Source organism: Seriola dumerili, unplaced genomic scaffold, assembly GCF_002260705.1.
Source record: "Seriola dumerili isolate Sdu_G_001 unplaced genomic scaffold, Sdu_1.0 BDQW01000242.1, whole genome shotgun sequence".
NCBI lineage: Eukaryota > Metazoa > Chordata > Actinopteri > Carangiformes > Carangidae > Seriola > Seriola dumerili.
Genome location: NW_019174497.1, coordinates 413205 through 436014, shown reverse-complemented (window position 1 = coordinate 436014; position 22810 = coordinate 413205). Strand labels below are relative to the sequence as shown.

At 41.0% G+C, this 22810-nt stretch overlaps 2 protein-coding genes across 5 annotated transcripts; one reads left to right on the top strand and one right to left on the bottom strand.

Annotated features, from left to right (window-relative positions):
- The first annotated feature begins 411 nt into the window (after window positions 1-411).
- Window positions 412-14256, top strand: kcnc1 (potassium voltage-gated channel subfamily C member 1). 3 transcript variants are annotated; one of them, XM_022755985.1, is made up of 4 exons: window positions 412-1150; window positions 4840-5755; window positions 6350-6523; window positions 14195-14256. In XM_022755985.1, exons 1-4 carry the CDS (start codon window positions 584-586, stop codon window positions 14254-14256), a joined length of 1719 nt encoding a protein of 572 aa, XP_022611706.1. In that variant the 5' UTR covers window positions 412-583. The 3 variants fall into 3 exon arrangements, with proteins under 3 accessions (XP_022611706.1, XP_022611705.1, XP_022611707.1); XM_022755984.1 differs by lacking the exon at window positions 14195-14256 and adding an exon at window positions 10274-10618; XM_022755986.1 differs by lacking the exon at window positions 14195-14256 and adding an exon at window positions 7617-8409.
- On the bottom strand, window positions 12030-22653 carry sergef (secretion regulating guanine nucleotide exchange factor). 2 transcript variants are annotated; one of them, XM_022755987.1, is made up of 11 exons: window positions 22598-22653; window positions 22169-22307; window positions 20801-20953; window positions 20064-20158; window positions 19813-19873; window positions 19620-19733; window positions 19432-19494; window positions 18634-18792; window positions 17114-17280; window positions 15677-15713; window positions 12030-13129 (listed from the first exon to the last, which is right to left on the bottom strand). In XM_022755987.1, exons 1-11 carry the CDS (start codon window positions 22637-22639, stop codon window positions 12966-12968), a joined length of 1194 nt encoding a protein of 397 aa, XP_022611708.1. In that variant the 5' UTR covers window positions 22640-22653; the 3' UTR covers window positions 12030-12965. The 2 variants fall into 2 exon arrangements, with proteins under 2 accessions (XP_022611708.1, XP_022611709.1); XM_022755988.1 differs by lacking the exon at window positions 12030-13129 and adding an exon at window positions 14298-14552.
- Window positions 22654-22810: the final 157 nt, after the last annotated feature.

Below are 22810 nucleotides of genomic sequence, written 5' to 3'. Positions count from 1 at the left end.
GGCAGCAACAGAGGAGGGACTGAAAGCAGTGTACCGACTCTCCATCAGGAGCTGCCGGACAGGCGCTGTCCTCTCAGCACCACCGCAGTCACCTTGCTGTGAAAGTCATAAACCTGCTCAGGACTGATCTGATCAATTACTGCAACCTGGGGAGTCCAATGAGCTGGATTTATTCTGCTGGCGGGGGGGAAAATTGCCAGCGTTTGTCCTTTTACCTCGACATCTTGGATTTACCGACGATGTGACGTCCATTCTTAATGTGATGCCATTGGCTGCGATCATTTTGGATTTCGATTCTATACCCTACAGTGAGTCTGGCAGCTCTACGCGTTCATGATCCTCTAGTTGCATGTGGCAGGTGCGTGTAGAAAATACAGGGTTTTAGAGGGAATGTAGCCTGGTGCGTTTCCAGCAGTCCTGATTTCTTTCATAGTTGGTAAGAAACGACAGTTTGCTTTACGCGCTGCTTTTCTTTAAGTAATTGTTTCCTTCAGTCTAATCACTGCTGTGCATGCTTGCACGGGGCGCCTAGACTTACCTTTGCGATGAAGGGAACTTATTGGAGAAATGCCTAAGGGACGCAATGGGCCTGAGCGACGACAAGGATCGCATTGTGATAAACGTGGGAGGGATCAGACATCAGACATACCGCAGCACCCTGCGCACTCTACCTGGCACTCGCTTGTCCTGGCTGGCCGAGCCTGATGCACCCAACCACTTTGACTATGATGCCAAGATCGAGGAATTTTTCTTCGACCGCCACCCCGGCGTTTTTGCACATATCCTTAATTACTACCGGACAGGTAAGCTGCACTGCCCGGCTGATGTCTGCGGGCCCCTCTATGAGGAAGAACTGGCCTTCTGGGGTATTGATGAGACAGACGTGGAGCCATGCTGCTGGATGACCTATCGCCAGCACCGGGAGGCAGAGGAGGCCCTTGATAGTTTCGGCGGGGGGGGCCTGTTAGACCTGGGGAGCGAGGATCCCGAGCCAGAGCAGGAGCATGCCGAGGATGCTGAGGTGGATGAAATGACAAGGAGGCTGGCGCATGGAGACTCTCCTGATGCCAGGAGTGGGAGCCTGTGGAGCCGGTGGCAGAGACATGTCTGGGCCCTGTTTGAGGACCCTTACTCCTCCAAATATGCAAGGGTGAGTAGTTTTATAAGATATTTTCTTGTGCTAAGCCATGGCTTTGTTCTTCCTGTTTCACTTATGATTTGGGGACTCCATAATGAGTTATCAAAGATAAATTGTGAGCTAAAACAATACTCTAAAATGTTTCATTTGTTTGAAACTGTCAAACCTGCATGAACAGGAATACAGTTGTGAATTAGTTTACCTCTGTCCTATGATGGTTGAACAAAGACTGATGGATCTGGGAGGCTTTAGAGAGGCTTTTGATGACCTTGAAATTACTCTCCCAGGGGTTTCCACAGCAAGGATGTGACTATACAGAAAGGGAGGGAGAACAAAAAAATCAACAAAAGACTTAATCTGTCAAAATGATTTTGACAGACCCCCCCCCCCCCCCCCCCCCCCAACCTCCTCTAAATCACAGATGAAGAAAAAGAAGTTCGTTTTGACTCTCACAGGTTTTTGGATAGATGTTTCCAGGACACAGGGTTCCCTGAGCTGGCTGGCTCTTTGGTTAAATAGGTCAGCTACACATTCGGAAACCAGATCCTTGGCACCACCAGAATTTTAGTGGCAGACCTCCAGACAGAAAATTGGGTTGCTGTTAGAGGTGACGTTTTTGGACTTTGTCATGGGCACTTTTCCATCTGGGCGCCAAGCCCCTCATTGATGGCAATGAAATGACTTTACACCTTCTGATTTTTTTATTTTCTGACCACTGCCTCCTACAAAGACCGCTGCGCTGCACACTGCTTTAACAGCTGTAGCAGTCTGATTGGTGTAATTACTTATCAGGCCTCATCCAGCAAGTGTAAACTGTATTGACATGTCCTCACTCTTACATCAAGCATTAGGGAGAGTGGTATGACCAAGATACACACTGTTCTCTTAGATTTCACCTTTTGCATGCAGGGAAATGTTCCAAGACAGGAAACCCCTCAGATGTGTCCTACATTTAACAAAAAGCAGAGCAAAGATTGACAGAGGTCTACCGTGTCTGGCAAGTAGATTAATTAGAACTGAGCCTCACAGTTAATTACAGACTCTATTCTCTGTGGATGCATCAGTGGAAAACCCTTGTCACTGCATATCACTATAGGCCTGTGGTTTGCCAGCAACAGAGAGAATTAGCCAATAAGGAGCAAACAATCTTTGCTTGTCACCCTCCCTCCAGGCCACACTGTTCCTAACTGTCACAAAGACACATAATTTAAGAGGCAGTCTGATGAGATGCAGCGTTTGTTCAACAGTTTGAGGGGTGGGATGTTCAGAGGGCTGAGTGAACCAGTGCATCAGCGGTCGACATGAAAGTGGCTTATAAGATTGGAGGATGCAGGCACTGGTGGTGATGGATGTTTGTCATCTCTCTTTCTAAGTAATATACAAGAGCAGGAAAAAATTAACAGGAGAACCTGCCAGTTAGAGCTGCAACTAAGGATTATCCTCATTATGTGATTATTTTCTGGATTAATCAAGTCAAATTTGAGCCATAAAATGGTGAAACATGCTGATTGCCATTCCCTGAAGTCCAAGCTGACATATTCAAAGAACTTGTTTTGTCCAACCAACAGTCCAAAACCTAAAGAGATCCTATTTACAGTTGTAGGGGACTAATAAGAAAACCAGCAACAGTTCTCAGTTCAAAAACAATTAAAACAATTAATTATCAAAATTGTTGCAGATGAATATTCTGTTGACTGACTCATAAATAAAGCTTAAAATATTAACATTTCTGTTGATACAGCATCTGTAAGGTGTAGACAGGGCCCAATAAAGCCACTAGGGTAACCCCAGGGCAAAATTTTTTCTGTAGACCTTTTTTTAGTGTCAATTTGGTTAAACATAAACTTATTAATGAATATACACCATGTCAAACTCTGGGACCCTGAAGGTCTGGGGTCCATGGGGCAGATGCCCACTTTTATAAATTGTTAATCCAGCCTGTGGTGTTGCTTCCTCTCAGTGTTATTTATTGAGATAGTTATAGTTTGCAGTTGTATTGGATTGGATTGTAGTCCAAGGTGTACTTGTTATTTTGCACAGCACATACTGTAGAGGGGGTGGACAAAACAACATTATGCAATCTGATAAAACAGCACCACATACTAAAATCTCTCTTACACTGTGTCAGCACAGGTTGAACATTGTTAACTTGACGAAGCTACATTTTAAAAGTAAGTTTGTATGTGATTGTATTAAAAGGTGAAGTTTCCCTTTTGTCCACACTGTATGTTTCGAAGAAATACAATACTGAATTTAAAGTGAATTCAAAAACACACAGCGCCACTGACATGCTACATTACAGTGAATAAACTGCAGCGACTCAACAACCTGATGATTGAGTTCTAAGATTCAGATATTGAACAGTGGTGTCGTCTCTCTGAGCAAAGAGAGGAAGTCAGTGTGCTGTAGTCACTGCTAACACACAGGTTCCCTCTGTACTGTCATACTAACATGGAAGGGAAGGAGACATTCATAAGCAGCAGCGATTTCCTCAGCACAATGCGATGAATTGCCAGTGATGAGATATTATGATGAGGGCCTGTTTTCCATCTCATGCTGCACGCCTGCCTTCCTGACACACCGTGAATGGACACAACTGACTAAGACACTGAGTTTCCTTTGCTCAGTGGAATATATATGACTTCCTCATGCCCAGACATGCCCCACTCCAACTTACCTCCTCCCTGATACCATTAATTACTCCTCCCAGCTACTTTACAATGCTATGCATTAGTCTGAGAAGTACATGCATGAACAAACCTCTATTGATCCAACTTTTGTGATTCATTGGATGATTAAGTAAGTATCTGCTCTTCCTGTCTAGCTTCTTTGTCCACCAGCTCCGATCTATTGAAGATCCATTGGAGATATAGCTGGTTTTTCATCCATTCAAGCTACAGTAAATTACATGAGCGGTGACACATACCCTAAACCAGCACAGTATGATCAGAGGATAATATGAGGTCAGAGCTGCAATCAATACCCTGGAGAGAATACTGTATCTGTTACAGCCATGTAGTATGCATCAGAAATATCAGAACCTAAATGTGATGAAATGTGATCGCCCAATTGAAACATAATGAGGGCTAAAGTACTCTTTTGCCATTAAGGGAAATATGGGTTTCTCATAAAAGTGTCTCCTCAGCTAAGCGAGCCTCACCAGCCTCACAAGCGCACTACGATTCCCAAGAGCTGATCATCTGGACAGTATGACCTTGCATAGGGAAAACCTACTGTACCGATGCTGCTGAAGGGAAGAGCCCCAGCTAAATTTAGTCACGGGGGTCGACACTAATGGCTCGGCCGCTACTGCTGCTGCTGGTGGCTCTTTATAATTCTGCATGTAGCATACCCTTGAAAATGCCATGACCTTGAGATACAGCAGAGGGAAGGGAAGGAAGAACGGCAAGCGCGCATTGATTGTCCCCTTTACAATGACACTTGTGAATCAAGACGCACAGAGAGCAGGGTGGGTGGGGGGTATGGGGTAGAGGGCGGGTAGTGAGAGTGTGTCAATGCCACTGTCACTGTCAAACCAGTTGCCATTGTCTCAGATTGAATTGCATTGTGTCGTGCAAAGAATGGCAGCTGGGCCGTTGAGCTTGATTACACTGCATGTGCTTATTCTCCTCTCTGTCCTTCTCGCCCTCCTCTCTCCCCTCTATTTCTTCTCCTGCACCCTGCACATATTTCCTGCTCAGTGGGTGGCTCTGGCCTCGCTGTTCTTTATTCTGGTGTCCATCACCACTTTCTGTCTGGAGACCCATGAGGCCTTCAACCCCATCATCAACCGCACTGAGCTGGAGCTGGTGGACAACATCACAGTGGAGCACACCTACCAGGAGACGGAGACTGCGGCCTACCTCACCTACATTGAGGGTGTTTGTGTGGTGTGGTTTACTTTTGAATTTCTAATGCGAATAACTTTCTGCCCGAATAAATTTGACTTCATACGGAACGCCCTGAACATCATCGACTTTGTGGCCATCCTGCCCTTCTACCTGGAGGTGGGTCTCAGCGGGCTCTCCTCCAAGGCAGCTAAGGACGTACTGGGTTTCCTGAGAGTGGTCCGCTTTGTGCGGATCCTGCGTATCTTCAAGCTGACACGTCACTTTGTGGGGCTGAGGGTGCTGGGCCACACATTGAGGGCCAGCACCAATGAGTTCCTTCTCCTCATCATCTTCCTTGCTCTCGGTGTCCTCATCTTTGCTACCATGATCTACTACGCTGAACGGATTGGAGCTAACCCCAACGACCCTCGAGCCAGTGAGCACACACACTTCAAGAACATCCCAATCGGATTCTGGTGGGCTGTGGTGACCATGACGACCCTCGGCTACGGAGACATGTACCCTCAGACGACCTCTGGTATGCTGGTTGGAGCCCTTTGCGCCCTGGCAGGTGTGCTGACCATCGCCATGCCCGTCCCTGTGATTGTCAACAACTTTGGAATGTATTACTCGCTGGCCATGGCAAAACAGAAACTACCAAAGAAAAAAAATAGGCATATCCCTCGGGCTCCCCAACCAGGTTCTCCCAACTTCTGTAAGTCAAGCATCAGCTCCCAACCCCAGAGCCCCATCGCCCATGACGACGTTTTTGAGATAAAGTTTCAAGGTAAGAAACAAAGATCATATACTCGTATATTCTGATACACTGTTGTCTCGTCACTTGTCCATCCTCATGAAACAGACACGTCACAACTCAGCTGTTCCCACACTTCAATCAGTTGATGATTTCCCACAGAAAATAATCAATTAAAATATGTAATGAAAAGCATATTCGACTCTGGATAGAAGATTAGAGACTGAGGCAGACTGAGTAATCATGCTATTGATTTTGCACTTATTAATGCAGCAATTCAGTCCTTCCCTCATTTAAGACTGAGAGTCTGTTATCACCATGTATTTGTAAGAACATGTAAACAGACGCTTTAGTCACTTGATTCCTCTTGAATTCCTTTGGTTGCATTAGTGCAAAGACATATTGACCTTTGATACAGTTTGTGCTCAAAAACGTAGAACAAGGGACGGTGCGAGGCAAATATTAGACAGCAGCTATACATACAATGTTGTTATACAAGTTAATCCCTGCAGGTCGTAGAGTGAAAATGGCATATATATTAAAGAACATAGTACTAAGCTGGTATATCAAACCAGATTTTTTTCCCCGTGTGTTTTTCTTTCCTTTTCTTTATTGTTTTCTTATAAGATTCCAAGCTGAATGGTGAGGCAGCTAACGCAGCGCTGGCCAACGAAGATTGTCCTCATATAGACCAGGCCATATCTCCGGAGGAAATCTTCAGCCCCAGCGAGAGAGAGCGGCCCTGCTTCCTGGTCACCACTGCTGAACGCCCCAACCACACAGGGGGCAGAGTAAGGAGGGGTACGTACAGTAACAGCCAATCACAGGCCCCCGTAAGACACTGACACCCTGTAGAGCGTAGACAGGACACGCTTCCTTTATCCCTCTTTGCTGAGTGTTACATCTCAGTTTTACACAGGCACATGAACACAAATACACAGAAGCACACACAACTATAAAACCTCTTATTACAACCTTCACACACTTTCACAGCAGCTTCTTCTTCTCAATCATCCCATTGGGAATTGTATATATTCCAAGTCACAATAACATCTGTTAAGGCCAAGCACAATCACCACAAATGCTAATAGGTCAATAGTAATTGTCCACATCTACATAATATATTTTTTGATACCATGCATAATGTAATACCCCTATTTACTTACCAGTAAGAAAAGCTATTTTCGAGATTTATATGATCTAGAATGTGTTGTCTTACATGCCTAAGAAAGTATTTATGTGTTATGCGTGTATCATGTATGTATATGTGTTTTAATGATAAATACTGTGCGGGACCCTGACTTATGAGTACATTGGTCTTGACCATAACGGTGCATGAAGTGTCTTGCTGATGGGTGCTATCAGTATGGTGAAGGAGCACAACACAAATGGAGGAAGGCTAATGTCAAATATTATTATTAATATCATTAAGAGCCAAATTCTAGCTCACTGATTTTTATAGTTTAATACCAGGGTTAAGCCCCTTTTTGTTTACTTTTATTTAGTTACTATTAATGTTAAAAACATTCCTAAGAAAGTTAAGTTAGTCTCCGGCTGTGTGTGCAGCCAGCACATCAACAGTAAATGGCGTACAGTATGAAATTCTGCCTGTAGCTGAGAATACATTCCCTGCCTGAGGTGCCTACCTTTTCGAGTCTTTTATAGTGTTATACTCCAAACCATTCCAGTACCACCCGGTGCATGCTGTTGTACTCCTGATGCACTCAATGCATGGAGAATAATAATCTGTCTCAAGTCCGTGTTGACCTGTTTCTTTGGAGACAAAAACAAGAAAGCAACAGGTGTAGTATTGCCAGTGAGGAACACCAAAACATTTTGTCATGGATTTTAGTGCTGCAGTGTACTCAGAACGTTCTCTGTTTTTCAACTGAAGGTTATGAAAAGCCTTGGAGCCTTAACAGCATGTCTGGCATGAGCGGGGATGCCTCTGGAGTGTCCTCAGTGTCCGCCCTGCCCTGCAGCCCACCCTGTCTAATGCAGCACTCACATTCTCCCATCCCATCCATTATGTAGCATGGTTGAGTAGCAGACACAATGCCATTGGAAGGCCAGTCCACACTCCTCCTTCTTATCCTTCCTGTCAGATTTTGCTTTTACACTTGCCTTCGCTCCTGCTTTTTTCATTTTGATTTCTTTATTTTTCTGGAAAACTGTATCTTAACTGTGCTAATACTCAAGCTTCCCAAGTGTTCTCCTTGGGTGTGTCATCATATCCTCGACTAGAAAACATTGGCACATGCCACTCTGCATGGGTCACTTCAGTTGCAGACAAAGCACTGTTCTACTTCTGCCACAGGCTAACCCCACTCTTTCCCTGTGTTTAAATCATTGCCTGTTGCTCTGTTGCTTTTGATCTCGCATTCTCTTCTGCCAGTAACTTTTATCTCATCTGCTTTTTACAATTTTGTGAAAGAAATTTTCATAAGATGTAACCCCTGCTAATATGCTGGACATTAACAATACATGGCTTTTAAACATATCCAAAAGGTACCATTGCCAGCTGTTAAGGGAACTCCTTTTAAGTGCTTTGTACGTTGCAAAGTAGAGACGTTATCCTTCTGAAAGTGCAATCCAGACAAGGCTTAATGTTATCTGAGTGGCCATTACAAAAAATATTTTAACATGATGTTCATGATGTCCAATGCAATATGGAGATGATGACAATTCCTATGATACTAGTGATGAATACATCTAATGTCAAAAGAACTAAAACTGTTTGTTCATTTGCATGAACTGCATGAGAAATTATGTTCAACAAGAAGCTAACTGTATCGCAGTACCTGTAAGAAAAAAAAAAAAACTTTTTCTTTCAAAAGCTTCTACAGCTTTGTCATTTTTTATGCATTTTGAGACAGCTTTACAAGAGACTCAGTCATAGCAGAGATTTTTATGTAGCTGCCATTCTTTGCCTTTCCCCAAATTCATACAGTATATTTATTTTCTTTTTTTTATCTGACTGGGGCCTCCAACTAAAATAGTGTGGTTTAACTTGAATAATCTGTCAAAAAGCCAACCACTGCTGTTATGAGCATAAATAGTTTTTATACAGCTATATTTACAGGTATTTATGAGTTTTTAAACAGTATCGATAGTCTGCAGCAATTTCACTGACTGCTGTGATGCCTAAATTAAGGCAGGACTGAATTATTAAACAACGGTGCCTTCATACCTGGTGAGGCAAAGTAAAAGTGAGTAATAAATTGACATGATATTACATAAGTGCTCGCAGTGTAGCATCAATTAATTTTATACCATGCTCATAACAGTGTAATGAAAGCTTTATTTACAAGGTGCACCTTGTACCTTTTGCACCCTCGTACCCTCAATCACAGTAAAACAACCTTTTGGTTATTATTGTAACACCATACATGCATACTAGGATTTAGCCTTTAGTGAGATACATAACTCCAAGCAAAAAACACCTGAAAATACTGACTTAATAGTCCCAAACTCAAGAAAACTTTTGTATGATAAAGCACAAAATATTATCAAAGGGGACCAGGCAACTCTACAGAGCCAAAATATATCAAGTTATCAACCAGAGATGTCAGGATGACTCCTACAGTATGTATGTCTATTGATTTAAAACATCAATACTATTACTGTTACATGTATTGATACTGTCCCAATAATTATGCACAATTCTTTCAGGGCACTTTAACAAATTTTATGTTGACCAATCAGAAATGTTAATTTCTAGAAGAATATATAAGTATAGCAACTCATCTAAGTTTTGTTTTTATTCTGAATGAGCAGAGTTTTACATTTTGAGTCATGTCTCTTGTGGTAATTAATGGACGTTATATATTTAAAAAGAAAAAAAAACCTTGTGAAGATTTGATGTGAAGAGATGCAGGTGAATTATATGCTCATGCAATTCAAGTGAAAAAAAAAAGTACAATACGACACAGTATGGGATGTGGGTCTACTTGGGGAAAGGTAAATGCATGTATTTTACATTTATGCAACAGAAAAGTATTCAAATAAAATATGTAAATATAAGTCCTTGCATGAAATAAATTTTATACACAACGAGCGTTTAGACTCCGTTTTTATTCAACAGCACTATGCATACATACAACTTTCCTTTCCCACTAGCTTAAGGCTAGTGCTTTCAACTGCTGTTTGACCCTCTGTCTACCTGTGTTCGGGTCAAAGAGAGCATAAAAAACGAGGTGACTGTGAGAGCATGACGCAAAGTATACAAACGCATGACAATGACTGAACTACTGTACATCAACCTGTAAAACGCAGCATGATTGGGCATGTTTATTAACCGACTCAGAGTCCAGCCTCTGTACACAGACAGTACATCGTTGTCTGATGCCTTGGCTAAGCATGGGAAATACATGGTAAACCTGTCGTTTACCATGAGGAACTAACGGAGCACATTTTCTTTACTCTCCAAGCTAGTGTCATCCCTCACCTCTCCCCGCACCTCCGAGGTATCCATCGTCGCCATCATTTCCATCATTATACATAATTTGTGTAATAATTTATTTTTGTTATTGTTTTTTTATATGTTTATAGAGACCCAGCGACAGCACCGGAGCAGACAACCAACAGAGTCAGTTTGTGTTATGAACCATGGTGTACCAACCACTATGTGTATGACCCATAATGGCCCATCACCCACCTGATAGTCCTGTAGCATTGTTGTGTGTATTACTTAGTATTTTTAAATGGGTGTGACAGTGACAACCTGTACATCACAAACTCAGCATAGATGTAGCACTGAGGAAGTTTTGTTGTCAAGCCTTATGTAGCTCAGTATCTGTGACTGGTTACTGTGTTGTAATTTGTGTGCCTATTTTTGGTGTGTGCCAGTGTTGTAAATACGCTTTTCTGTGTGCTGAAGTTGTGTGTACCAATGTTTTTGAGTGATCATCAAATATTTGTGTGCTTCTTCTGTTGAAAGAAAAAAAAAAAAAAAAAAATGTTGCTCCGATTTAACCCCCCCCCCAGCGAAAACCTGTCACTTGTCATGTCAGCCAGACTAAACAGTGGGAAACAAATCGTTAACTTTGCACTGTCATGGTCACATCTTTGTAGACTTTTTGCACTGTTTTGCACCAGTGAATTTTTAACATTCCTTTGATATGTTTTCAGCCATCAAAGAGATAACATCCACAAAAAAATGAAAAAGGTCATACTTTTAAAAAAAACAACAACAAAAAACAAAACCAAAAAAACACCACTTTTACCTTGTATTAATGATGCATTAAAATGGCAAAGTGTGCTGTTAAAAACACGTAAGTCATTTAATGTTAGTCAGACATGAATAATAAATATTCAACATTAACCGATGTTGATATATCTTCATATGTAGCTATACTTTGATTAACAAAGACAGCTAATATATAAAATACACAGCTAGACATTAAGAATTATTCTGTTGTATGTTTTAATTGACAATCATGTGGAATCGGATTATTATTCTTTTTCTGCACACATGCAAATTGGTAAATTAGTATGTAATACTAAGTGATGCCAAAACATCATACGCCTCATACTGGACAAGTGCCTCTGTTATGCAAGTTCTTCTTACCATTCAGGACTATAGCTTAACCAACACGATGAACTTATGTACATTTTATTTTAAATTAACCATCAATCACCAGCCATTAAAAACAAGCACCAGTTCAGACTTAAAAAGTACACGGATACAATAAGGACCCCCGTATGGATCAGCTTCTAAAAGCAAGCAGTGAGAATACCTAATTAAAAAATACCCATCAGGTACAAAATATTGATTCATTGTTTGTGTGGAAAAGTTAGTGGAAAGGGACCAACTTTTTACCAAACAACTGCAAACACACTGCCAACAACTTGCCGAGATCTGTGTGCAGTCAGGCACAGCAGATCTGGATCTGCCAGTAGAGCTGAGCACAAATGGGGGGACAGTGTGCTGATCATTGTTCAATGAAACAAACAAACAAAAAATATATATATATTAAAATATATATATACATATATATATATATATATATATAATAATACAGCAGCAGTTATTATTAATGGAATCAATAACGCAACAAAGAGGCAACTGTTGTGTGCCATTTAGTGAGCCTTCAGAGTGTGTGTTTTGAACACCGTGCATTTTGTGGTTAGTTATCTCAATAAGGTGTTCAGTGATCGTTTTGATTGGTTTGTTGTTTAGGGGTTTTTTGTGTCTTTTTTGACCAATACAGTTCAGGCTTGTACAATAAATAGTGATAAATAAAAAAAACACAGAAATGATCATTTTTCAGTGAGTGTTGATTTATTTTTTCAAAGTAATCCAGGGTAAAGCACTTTAATTTAACTTTCATTAATGCATAATTTCCGTGACACAGATGATTTCTACATTTAATTTGCCTAAACTATAATCATAAAATAAAAACTTTTGAAATAAAAAAAGGTAAATATAAGGGAAAATATCATCCCTGACCCATTCCCATCGCCCTTGACCAAGGCATTGCTTAAGACCTGCAGCTGGTCTCCGGGTGTGCTGCACTGCGGTCACCCACACCTTATAAATATGTAGGTTGGGTCAAATGCAGCAGACAAGTTTCTCCCAAAAGGAATTAATGAAGTATACAGTATGAAAGTGGTGCAAATAAGACAAACATAACAACAAAGAAAATCGCACAGACTGACAAGAATATAAATAAGTGATGGACAGTTAGCAAAGAAAAAATACTGTCTTGTATGTCTGAGTGGTAAATCATGAGATTTTGCAGGGATTGACTGCCTCCTGACACTCAAGATCACAGCAATAAAACTGCTGACATGGGAAGATGGAGCTATAGCACCAGTCTAGCCCATCCCTCACACGATCCATTACGGCTTCATTCAGGAAGACAAACATGGCAGTTGGACCAGGAGCCATAGGCATGGCCATGTCCTGCAAAGCCAACGCCCCCAGTCATGTCCATCAAAGTGATGGGCTGGTCAGAGAAATTATGGCCTCTGTTCACATGAAACATAACTCAACCTGTGTCCAACCACACGATAGTATTTATAACAGTTCAGCTTGAAGTCTGACCTGTTCAAGCAACTCAGGTAGCCTTTTCAGAAGGTGAAAGTTACTGTATATTCAAAGGCACTTCAAAATAACATGCATAGCAACAATAAGCCACTAAATCACTCAGAAATGTTACTTCACAAAGTCACTGTTTGTCTCGTCTCTGATTGTCACATGCCGAATGAATGTTCCTGCTAGAGTCGGTGCAGAGTTTAATCACGAGCCAGTTGCCGCGGCGCACACTGCCATAGAGTGTCCAGCTCCACAGCCAATGAGAAGAGGTCTGAGACCAGATATGAGCTGAGGCTGAAAGACGTCGGTCTGTGAACCGTCTCCACACATTCCATGTTCGTTCCAGCCCCAGGAAAGGAGACAACCCCCTGAAAAGGAGAGGGGTCATGGGTCAGTGGAGCTGACAGAAAAGAGACGGGGCTGCAGCACTGTACCATGTAGGCTAAAATTAGCAGCCTGAAGGAAAAAAAACAAGGAAGGCTGTGAGCACGCATGCACACACAAACACAAACACACACACACACACACACACACACAGTCTCTGTTCCTAACGTTGACACTCAGCCAGTAATAAAGCCTCCCCGCTCTTCACAACTGGTGAGCTTGTTGGTGGGTGTGGTCAGGTCTGCATCACCGAGGAGACACGTGCCATGGCAACATAGTTACCTAATAGGCTCCATTGCCATGGCAACAGAAGCGAGCTTGCTTTCTCAAGGGTAACACATCTTCAAGCTTTCCCCATCCTGCAGTTGTGTGTCTTTCATGCCATTTTTTCATTTATTTTCATCAAAAGGCTTCTTTGTCTTTCTGCGTATTTAGCTCCTCTCTGAAAATCAGGAGCTTCAAAGATGGATGTTTTTTTTACAGTTACCAGACCAGGATATCGTGCCAGCACCTTATGTGACAGTCTGCCAGATATGGCTTGTGCATAACAGACACACACGTAGCCCCGTGTTTAAGATACTGCATGTATTTATAACTGGACTGTATCCGTCTCCATCTTTGATTAAGATTAGTCATTCATCATCCTGGTTCTCATTTATTAGTGAACTTAATCTGTTGAAACGTTTCGTTCATTGGGGGAAAAAGCGTTATTTTGGTACTGTGCTTAATTCATGGACTCACTGACTGGAGTACAGCACATCAGTGTTTCCATGGCAACAAAGTGCCTGCGCAATATCCAGCACAACAAAAGGATGAAAATCAAGACACTTAAACCAAAAGCCATTTCCTTGTAAACAAATCCTGTCATTCGGATTTACATTTGACAGTTTAAATTTTCACACCTAATTAACATCACCACATCTGCAGGAGGTGCATTTGTTAAGCATATACTTCAGGTACAAGTTAAAACAGGATCTGATCTAAGGTGTTTGTCCTTCTACAATCCTGTGAAGTTCAAAATGTTCACATTAACAAAAATCTTTCCTCAGATTGGATGAGCTGTGCCCACAGCGTCTTTGGCATTTCTCCCACCTCTGACCACCGGCGATGAATTTTCATACTCGAGGAGCACTTCCTCAGGTGCAAATGGGCAAGGGCTGAACAGGCAACAGATATCATAAGCAGCATGCAATGCTCTCCGTTCCTTTCTGCCTGACCTACTTCAGCACCAGAAATAGCAGCACTCAGGTCTCTGCTTCAAATCCTGTTTTGCTATTTCATTGCTCCTGCCACCACGCTCGAGACAGGAGGAGAAAAAGGGGAGAACATGGCAGAGGAGCGGGGTGCTGGAGGTTCACATGAGCTCCCCCTTTACCGGTTCTGCTTTCTCATCACATAACCGAACTTCTGAAAGCACAGAGTGGCACTTTGTGAGAACTGTCATTATGATGGATAGAAGATGCATTAACACTATACAACCTAATTATAATGGCACGTCCAGTTAACTGGTTAAATTGGTCAGGGCATTAAAAGTGGATGGCAGTTTGCTTGTAGAGATACCAGTGTATGTTCGGCGTTACCTCTCCAATGGAACGCTGTGCTTGTGTTCATCTGCTGTATATTCATGCTGATGTAAAAAACTGGGTCAGTGTTAAAAATTTAATGCAAAAGATTTTACTCTCAAAATGTTTTACAGTGCTAGTTGGTGACTATAGGAAAGCAGGAAACTTTTGCCAAACCTGGAAAGAATGAAAGCACATTTAATCTCTTTGTAAGTCTGATGAAGAATCACAAACACTCAGATATGTCTGTTTGTTTAGTATTCTTTCAGGGATGTGTGTGACTGCAGTGTCTGTGTTCTGATCTTATGTGGATAAAGGGAGATTGCTCTCCAAACACTCCACTGGAAAAACATGCCTGTAATTGTGCATGTGGCTAATTCAGGTCCTTTACAGGCCTGTTTGGGTAATTGCTTCTGTCAGTGATACCCATGTATTCATGCTGTAATGACTTCCTGATGCAAAGGCCACAGAGCAATGAGCTGACCTGAGAAACCCTCTGCAGCATTACCAGAAGGATTAATATTTCACACAGACGTTTAACTGTAATATATTAAACAGCTCTCTTACCAGTTCTTTGGTTCAGAGAAGAGGATTAAATAGTTTAGCCTGACCTATGTGTATTCCCTATTCCTTTATATGGTCAGAGCCAGAGTCAAGTCAGGTCAGAAATGATGTCTCTTCTTTAATCCACTTGCACTTACTGAAACAAATAAGTTTAAACTATTTCTGCTTAATTTCTCATAAACCTCTCTTCCTTGATGTACCTTTCCAGTGCAGTTGTGTATTATGTAGTCAGATGTTTATGCTTATTTACTTTCCTGCAACATCTTTTACTGGCAAACATATTGGCAAATATGGCTGTTTTTTATAATAACATATAAAAAGAAAATCAGAAGAAAAGCTTTATATAAGCTAAATGAGAGGAAAAGCTAAGAAAATGTAAGAACATGTTTGAGAGAATGCACTCACCCACGATGGCAAGGTTATGTTCCGATCCACATGCGATCTGTAGAGAAAAAGATTTGAAAAATGTTTAAGATGCATGTTGAACGCAGACACACAATTTTAAGACTGTAATATCCAAGAATTGTTATGCCAACACCGATACTGAGATACTTTGTAACCAAACCTGCTTAAAAAAATGAAATAAAATTCAGTGTCAAGATGAAGTCATCCAGCTTTTATTCAGAACTGCATACAACATGAGTGGACGCAACACAGATGGCATTAGAGGTGATTTCACTCCAACAGACACTCCAATATGAAATCACTCACTCCACAATGCATCATCAGAAAGCAAAGCAGACAAATGTAATATAAATGCCAGCTCATTCATAAAAGCTAAAACACTGCTGAGCTGCCCAGAGGAATTAATGCCACTGTTTCAGACTGGCTGCCTTTCATGATCAAAACCTTTTACAATTTAATGAATTTTTCCCATATTCCTCTGCTTCACAGCTACTTCAGGAACTGAAGCGACAAATTTAAATGCTGATTGTGAGCTTGTAATAAAAGAATTGAATATATATATACTGTATATACACACACATAGTTTGTAATTCAGGGATGCTTTGATGAAGCAATGTTTTTGATAAAGCAAACAGCTGTGGCAACAAACACACCCACTGATTCCTGAGCCACTGATAGATTATAATTTGTTACTCCAGTAATGTTCATAGGCCTCATAATATTGTGAGTTTACTAAATATTGACTCTGTGGGTGTGTATGTACAGTGTTAGGACCAACATGCTATTGTGTGCTGAGAGATTCATCGTCCTCTCAGCTAATCCATCTTGCCTTTAGCTTTACACACACAAGGTGACTACACCTTGACATACACCAGTGCTGCAATGATCTATGCACAGTGGAAGAATGATCCAAAGCTTGCCCTTGTCCATCCGTGACATCCACTTTACTGGCAACAATCTACTACCATATAGATGCCATTTAGACTGCAGGTTAACTGCTGCAATCCCGTGATCCTCACACGTAATTGCCCTCATGGGAGAAGAGACCTCTGCCTTCACTAAATGTAAGTGGTTCTCTCCCAAGTGGAAGATAATAGTAGTGTGTGTGTGTGTGTGTGTGTTTTTTTTTTTTTTTTTACAAGCTAGATATTGTCAAGCAAATTATTGAGATCCAACTCTTTGTGGGCCTGGCTCGCATTCAGTGGCACTATGATTCACCTCATACTAAACAATCTTCAACTACCTGTTCTATTTGTGGTTGTCTGCTGCCCCCTTCTGGATTGACACAGCCATTTTCAGACACAATACAAAGTTGACCACCACAATAATAAGAGTCTAGAGTGTATCATCAATAATCTAATAAACATCCGATTGCTATTAATGTTTGTCCCCTAGGCTATTCAGTCTTAAGAAGTGCCAAACACTGAGATGTCTTACCTGAGTTGCTCCATTGAGGACTTTAACCTCTGCAGGGAGGCAAACCTCCTGGTTTCCACCTTCTGCTAAAGCACCAGCTGACTGCTGTTCTGGGTTCTGATTGATTGATGCTTGTCGGCCCAGCTGTCCATAACCTCCTCTGCCCCATGTGAACACTCTTCCACTCTCTGAAATGAATTATGGCCTTGTTCAGATATGGCAACTGTCCTTTTCTCCAGACATGACACTTAGAATTGAAGCCAAACAGTTCAATCTTTACTATTTTCACATATGAACTCTAGACAATGTCTAGAGAACACAACCAGAGATTGTCCGTGTGAGATGCATTCTCACCAACTAGAAAAACTCAGTTTGGTCGAGGGGAGTGGTAGCACCTGGGTTGACCGTGTAGGAGAAATGATAGAAATGTCATTAAAATACCTACTCGCTCACTGTGACAGCGTTATTCATATATCGGCTCAATCAGACATTACAGACTTTGTACTAGGGAGCTGGCAGGGTGAAGTCTGTTTAATGTATGGTACAACAGATTTGGACATTTACATTCACACATACAGCTCTTCTGAGTAATGTCTAGAGAAGTTCAGGGTTGCAGTGCATGAGTGAAAGCAGGTTTGGTTTCATCAGACCAGAGAACTTTGTTTCCCACAATCTGAGAGTCCTTTATGTGCTTTTTTTTTTGTTGCAAACTCCAAGTATGCTTTCATGTGTCTGTCACTGAGGCAAGGCTTCAAGTCCATATTGGTGGAGAGCTGCAGTAATGGTTCCCCTGGAAGGGTCTTCCATCTCTACACAGGATCTCAGGAGCTCAGCCAGAATGACTATTGGGTTCTTGGCCACCTCTGTTACCAAGGCCCCCAATTGCTCAGTTTAGCCAGGAGGACAGCTCTAGGGAGAGTCCCGGTTGTTCCACACTTCCTCCATTTAAGAATTATGGAGACCACTGTGCTGTCGGGAGCCTTGAATGCAGCAGAATCTTTTTTGTAGCCTTCCCATGCCTTCCTGTGCCTCAACACAATCCTGTCTCTGAGCTCTGCAGGAAGTTACTTCCTCCTCAGGCTTGGTTTTTGCTCTGATATGCATTCTCAGATGTGAGACCTTATATTGACAGGTGTGCACCTTTCCAAATCATGTGCAATCAGTTGAATTTACCACAGGTGGACTCCAGTCAAGGTACAGAAACATCTCAAAGATAATCAAGAGAAATGTGAGGCACTCAAGCTACACTTCCAGTGTCATAGTAAAGGGTCTGAATATTTATGTCAATGTGATATTTCAGTTTTTCATTTTTAATAAATTTGCAAAATATCAAAATTCTGTTTATAGTTTTTCAATATGGGATATCAAGTGTAGATTGATGAGGGGAAAATGACTTTAGATGATTTTAGCATAAGGCTGCAACATAACAAAATGTGAAAAAAATAACAGGGGCTGAATACTTTCTGAATGAGCTGCAAATCCTGTTAAAACTGGTGAGTATCATAGTCGTAATATGTAAAGTATATGTTATTATGTTTCACCTGTTTGAGCAACAATGTGTGTCCAGCCGCTCCACAAATTTATTACTTTCTCTCCATCCAGTAACGAACGCTTCAGAAGAGTTGGAGAGGACAGGAAGGGCTCTGTGGTGGTCAGCTGACCATGTTTGTTGCTTCCCCACAGAAACAAATCACCGTCTTCTGCATACAAGACAGGAGAAACATTACTCTTCATCCAGCAGAGGCAGCAGCAGAAAGGCAGAGCAGTAATTGAGTGGTACTGGTCAACTAATTACAAGACAGAGGGGAGCCCTGCCATAATGATGTCTGAACATGAAGTGGAAGGCAACTCACTAGTACAACCTGAGAGTATAAATGCTCCTTGAGGAAGAGCAGCATGAAATGCATATCTGCTTTTAAATTATATTTGCTCTGCTCTTTACTGTTTGCAATCCAGTGACTTTATACACTTCTACAAATTCAATGAAAACTTCTTATAAGCTGGGAGCTTCCAGTCTTGTTTTTTTCTGAAGGCACTCTGGCCAGTTTCAAGCAATTTCCTGTTGTTTCTGGTGTAAATAACTTGCTGGAATGCTTATATCCAAAATCACAAGTTCTTTGAGCTGCATTTCCTCTATGAAAGGTGCTACACAAATAAAGTTTATCATTATTATCATTATTATTATTATTATTACTGGAAAATGAAGCATGAAGGTTTTTTTGCTAGTTGGAAAATTTGGAGCCTAAAAACACTTCCCAGTCTAACTCAGTGGCTCATAACTATACTAAATAAACCAAATGAACACAGCATAATGGCTGTCATATATACCGGTGTCATACCTGTAAGGCACACACAGTGCGCTGAGCCTGCAGCTACCAGGTGTGGTGTTTTCTGATCCAGACCTGCAACATTAGCACAAATATCTCATCAAATTTGTCAATCATCAGAACGTAAATCACTGTAAATCACTTAAGGCCTGAAAAAGTTGTGTCTTATGTATTTCTGCTCATTGCAGAGTTCCACTTACCTGGTACCAGACAGGGCACCTTAGAGCAGAGGTGCGATGGGATAGGGTGAGGACTGAGTGCTCTCTTAGCCAGACTGAAAAGACCAGTTCCCCATTGATACACGCAGCCTGAGTCTGAAGGCCAAACAGAAGATTAGAATCTGTTGACTGTCAAATGAAAACTTACTGAGGACAGTTTTTGGTGCTAACTTACCAGTAACAGCGAGTGAGTGTCTAAGTCCTGCTGCTACGCTCACCACTGGATCCTTCAGACACTAAGAACAAACAGCACAATGACATCTGTTTCAAAGAAACTGATCAAACTGATCATGACATGAAGTTGGTTTGTAACAGAACACTCAGAATTGATTATATAAAGGTACGACAAGCATTAGAGAGGCTTCCAAAGTTGTGGCTATATTGTGTTATTAAAGTAAGTAAAAGACACCCGTGCTTTGTGCTCACCTCAACAAACAGTAGATCTGCAGAGTGCCTGACTGTCGGTCCAACACCCAGTTGTCCAAATGCATTGGAGCCACATGCCAGTACTTGGCCACAATCTGTCAGTATGATGTAAAAATAACAGAAGTATTCATAAATAAAAAAAACACTGAAATATTCAACTTTTGTACGGGTGGAAGGTAGTTCCAGACTTTCTTTGTCATTCCTATTTCTATCATTACTCTGCTATGAATTCTGGGTAATTACACAAGCAGCTGTAATTACAAACTGCACATTGACATGAATGGTATTTACAAGTCAGAAACTGGTTATTACAGTAAATTCCATATGACATGAATGTGGCATAAATCTGTGGGTCTGTGAGGACTGCTCCAATTTTCACTTACTGTGTTTAATGCAATGTGGTTGCATTCTTTTATAGATCGATCAGTTAGAGCTATTTTACTCTGTGTTCGCACAAACTCCCCATTACTATCATCTTACTTATTTTAACTAACTTACTAAGTGTAAGTTATATATATATATATTTACATACAATTCATTTGTTCTTACATATCTTCATTTAGGTCCTGCTGTAAAATCCAAATGATTGCCTCAAGATTAATAAAATGTCATCCTATCACATACATCATCTCTGCCTTGAGGGAAATCCTTTTTCAACTCTCACAAAAATGGCTAATCCTTCTCAACCTAGTGTACATGAAAAACAGTACCACTTCCTGGTCTGAAATCGTGCTCACCAGTGAGAAGAAGAGTAAAATCCCAACCACAGGTCACATTTGTGACTGTCTGATTTAGGCTGGGGCAGAGTTGAAGAGTTGAGATGTCTGTATTGTGGCCAAGGCCCAGCTGGCCTCTGTTGTTCTGTCCGCACACAAACACCTCTCCATTCTCTGTCAAAAACAAAATACACCATAATGAAAACCATGTGTTTGTTTACTTAAATATACACACAGACAGTGCTCAAAAACTAAGTTAACAATTCACACATGAAAGAATTAAGTTCAGAAGTTTCTTGGAGAAAGCTGTAAAATGAGGGGAAAAAAAACATTGATTAAAAGACTATAGCCTGCAAACTATAACTGTGTTTAAACAAACACCTAGACGCATAAAATTACACTCCTTCTAGTGAGGAAAAAATGCCCTTAGATTGGGGGGGGGGTATTGGCAGCATTATTTGGAATCTGGTATAAAACATGTGATTTAAATTATGTATGTATGTATATAACATTTTTCCCAAAACTTGTAAATGTGTCTTAGTGCAACTCTTTTCTGTTTGACATACATTGGTGTCTTACAATCCTGAGGGATTGGCTGGCAGTACACGGAAATAAAACTAAAACAACTAACAAGCCAGTGTGGGAAAAAGTACTTTTACTAAGTAAAAGCAGCAATACCATCGTATAGAAATACTCTGTTAGAAGTAAAGTAGCAGTTCTGCAGTCAACATTTTACTTAAGTAAAAGAACAGAAGCAGAAGAATCAAAATACATTTAATGTACCACAAGTAAAAGTACTCATTATGCAGAATGGCCCATTTCAGAATAATGTATATTATATTACTGGGTTATATCTACTGATGCAATAATTTGTACATCACTTTAATATTGCTTTTAAAGGTTTGGCAAATTTTAACTACTTAATATACTCCTGGGTAGCTGGTGATTTTCCCCTTCTATCAATAAAGTCTTATTTTAACCTATAAAAATGCATCATCTTTTTATGCTGATTATATTTTGTATTATTAATATGAAACAGCAAAAACTCAGATTGTAGAATAAATGTGGTGGAGTAAAAACTATAACATCTTCCTCTTAATTGTAGAGGAGTAGAGGTATATGGTGCCAGAAAAATGGAAATACTTAAGTAAAGTAAAAGTACCTCAAAGTTGTAATTAAGCACCACAGTAAGTATCTTAAATAAACAGAGAAAATAATCAACGTTTGGCTCATCTGGCCAGTAGGGGGGGCACATGACCTCTTAAATGCTTCTTCAGACTTTGTTGACATGACTGAACCATGACTGAACACGTTAGGTAGCAGGTGGACAGAGGCTTGTATTTAAAATGAATGAATGAAGTTCCGTTTGGAAAACAAACCGTAACCTACCGGTGACAAACACAGAGTGACCCCCGCCGCCGCTCACAGTCCGGACTGCCCTGCTTTGTAAAGCAGCAGTGTCAGAGAGCCGGGGCGCTGACTGGTCCTCCACATGTCCCTGTCCCAGCTGCCCGTAGCTGTTCGCCCCCTGACATTAATGACATTAATCACTAACTGCAGGACACAGAGACGACACTGTTAACGCTCATTTAGCCGTTAACTAGATTTTAACGGCCGTTTGTTTTCGCTGCAATTGTAGCTAGCAATTGTAGCTAGTTCGCTAACTGTTTGGCTAACGTTAGCAAAAGTGCTACGGTAACGCTGCCAAAAAAGTGTAACTCTGCTACCGGTGAGTATTTGAAACCATTTAAATACATGGCCGGACACACAAACAACTTTAATATTTAAACATGTTAACGGTAAAGATAACGAACTTACCCAAGAGAGTAAACTTATCTCCGGCTGCGACTTGGTTTCCATGGAGTACTTAGCTACTAATAAGTTAGTCTAGTATGAATTACGACACTGTCGTGAAGCAAAATGCCCTTCTTTCCATAGTGTTAATAGTATTATTACTGGTTGATGAATAATTGACTGATGCTTTATGGATCAGCTTTATAGCCGTTATTAAGAACAACTTTTGGCTTGCCA

What these genes read in the sequence shown, in the direction of transcription:
- sergef (XM_022755987.1), bottom strand. Translation starts at nt 22,639, where the DNA reads ATGGAAACCAAGTCGCAGCCGGAGATAAGTTTACTCTCTTGG. An exon ending in GCACTGTGTGTGCCTTACAG is followed by an intron (nt 18,793 to 19,431) that starts GTATGACACCGG and finishes TCTTGTATGCAG; the next exon opens with AAGACGGTGATTTGTTTCTG. An exon ending in TCCTCAATGGAGCAACTCAG is followed by an intron (nt 15,714 to 17,113) that starts GTAAGACATCTC and finishes TTTTCTCTACAG; the next exon opens with ATCGCATGTGGATCGGAACA.
- kcnc1 (XM_022755986.1), top strand. Translation starts at nt 584, where the DNA reads ATGGGCCTGAGCGACGACAAGGATCGCATTGTGATAAACGTGGGAGGG. An exon ending in ACTCCTCCAAATATGCAAGG is followed by an intron (nt 1,151 to 4,839) that starts GTGAGTAGTTTT and finishes TTTCCTGCTCAG; the next exon opens with TGGGTGGCTCTGGCCTCGCT. An exon ending in AGGGGGCAGAGTAAGGAGGG is followed by an intron (nt 6,524 to 7,616) that starts GTACGTACAGTA and finishes TTTCAACTGAAG; the next exon opens with GTTATGAAAAGCCTTGGAGC.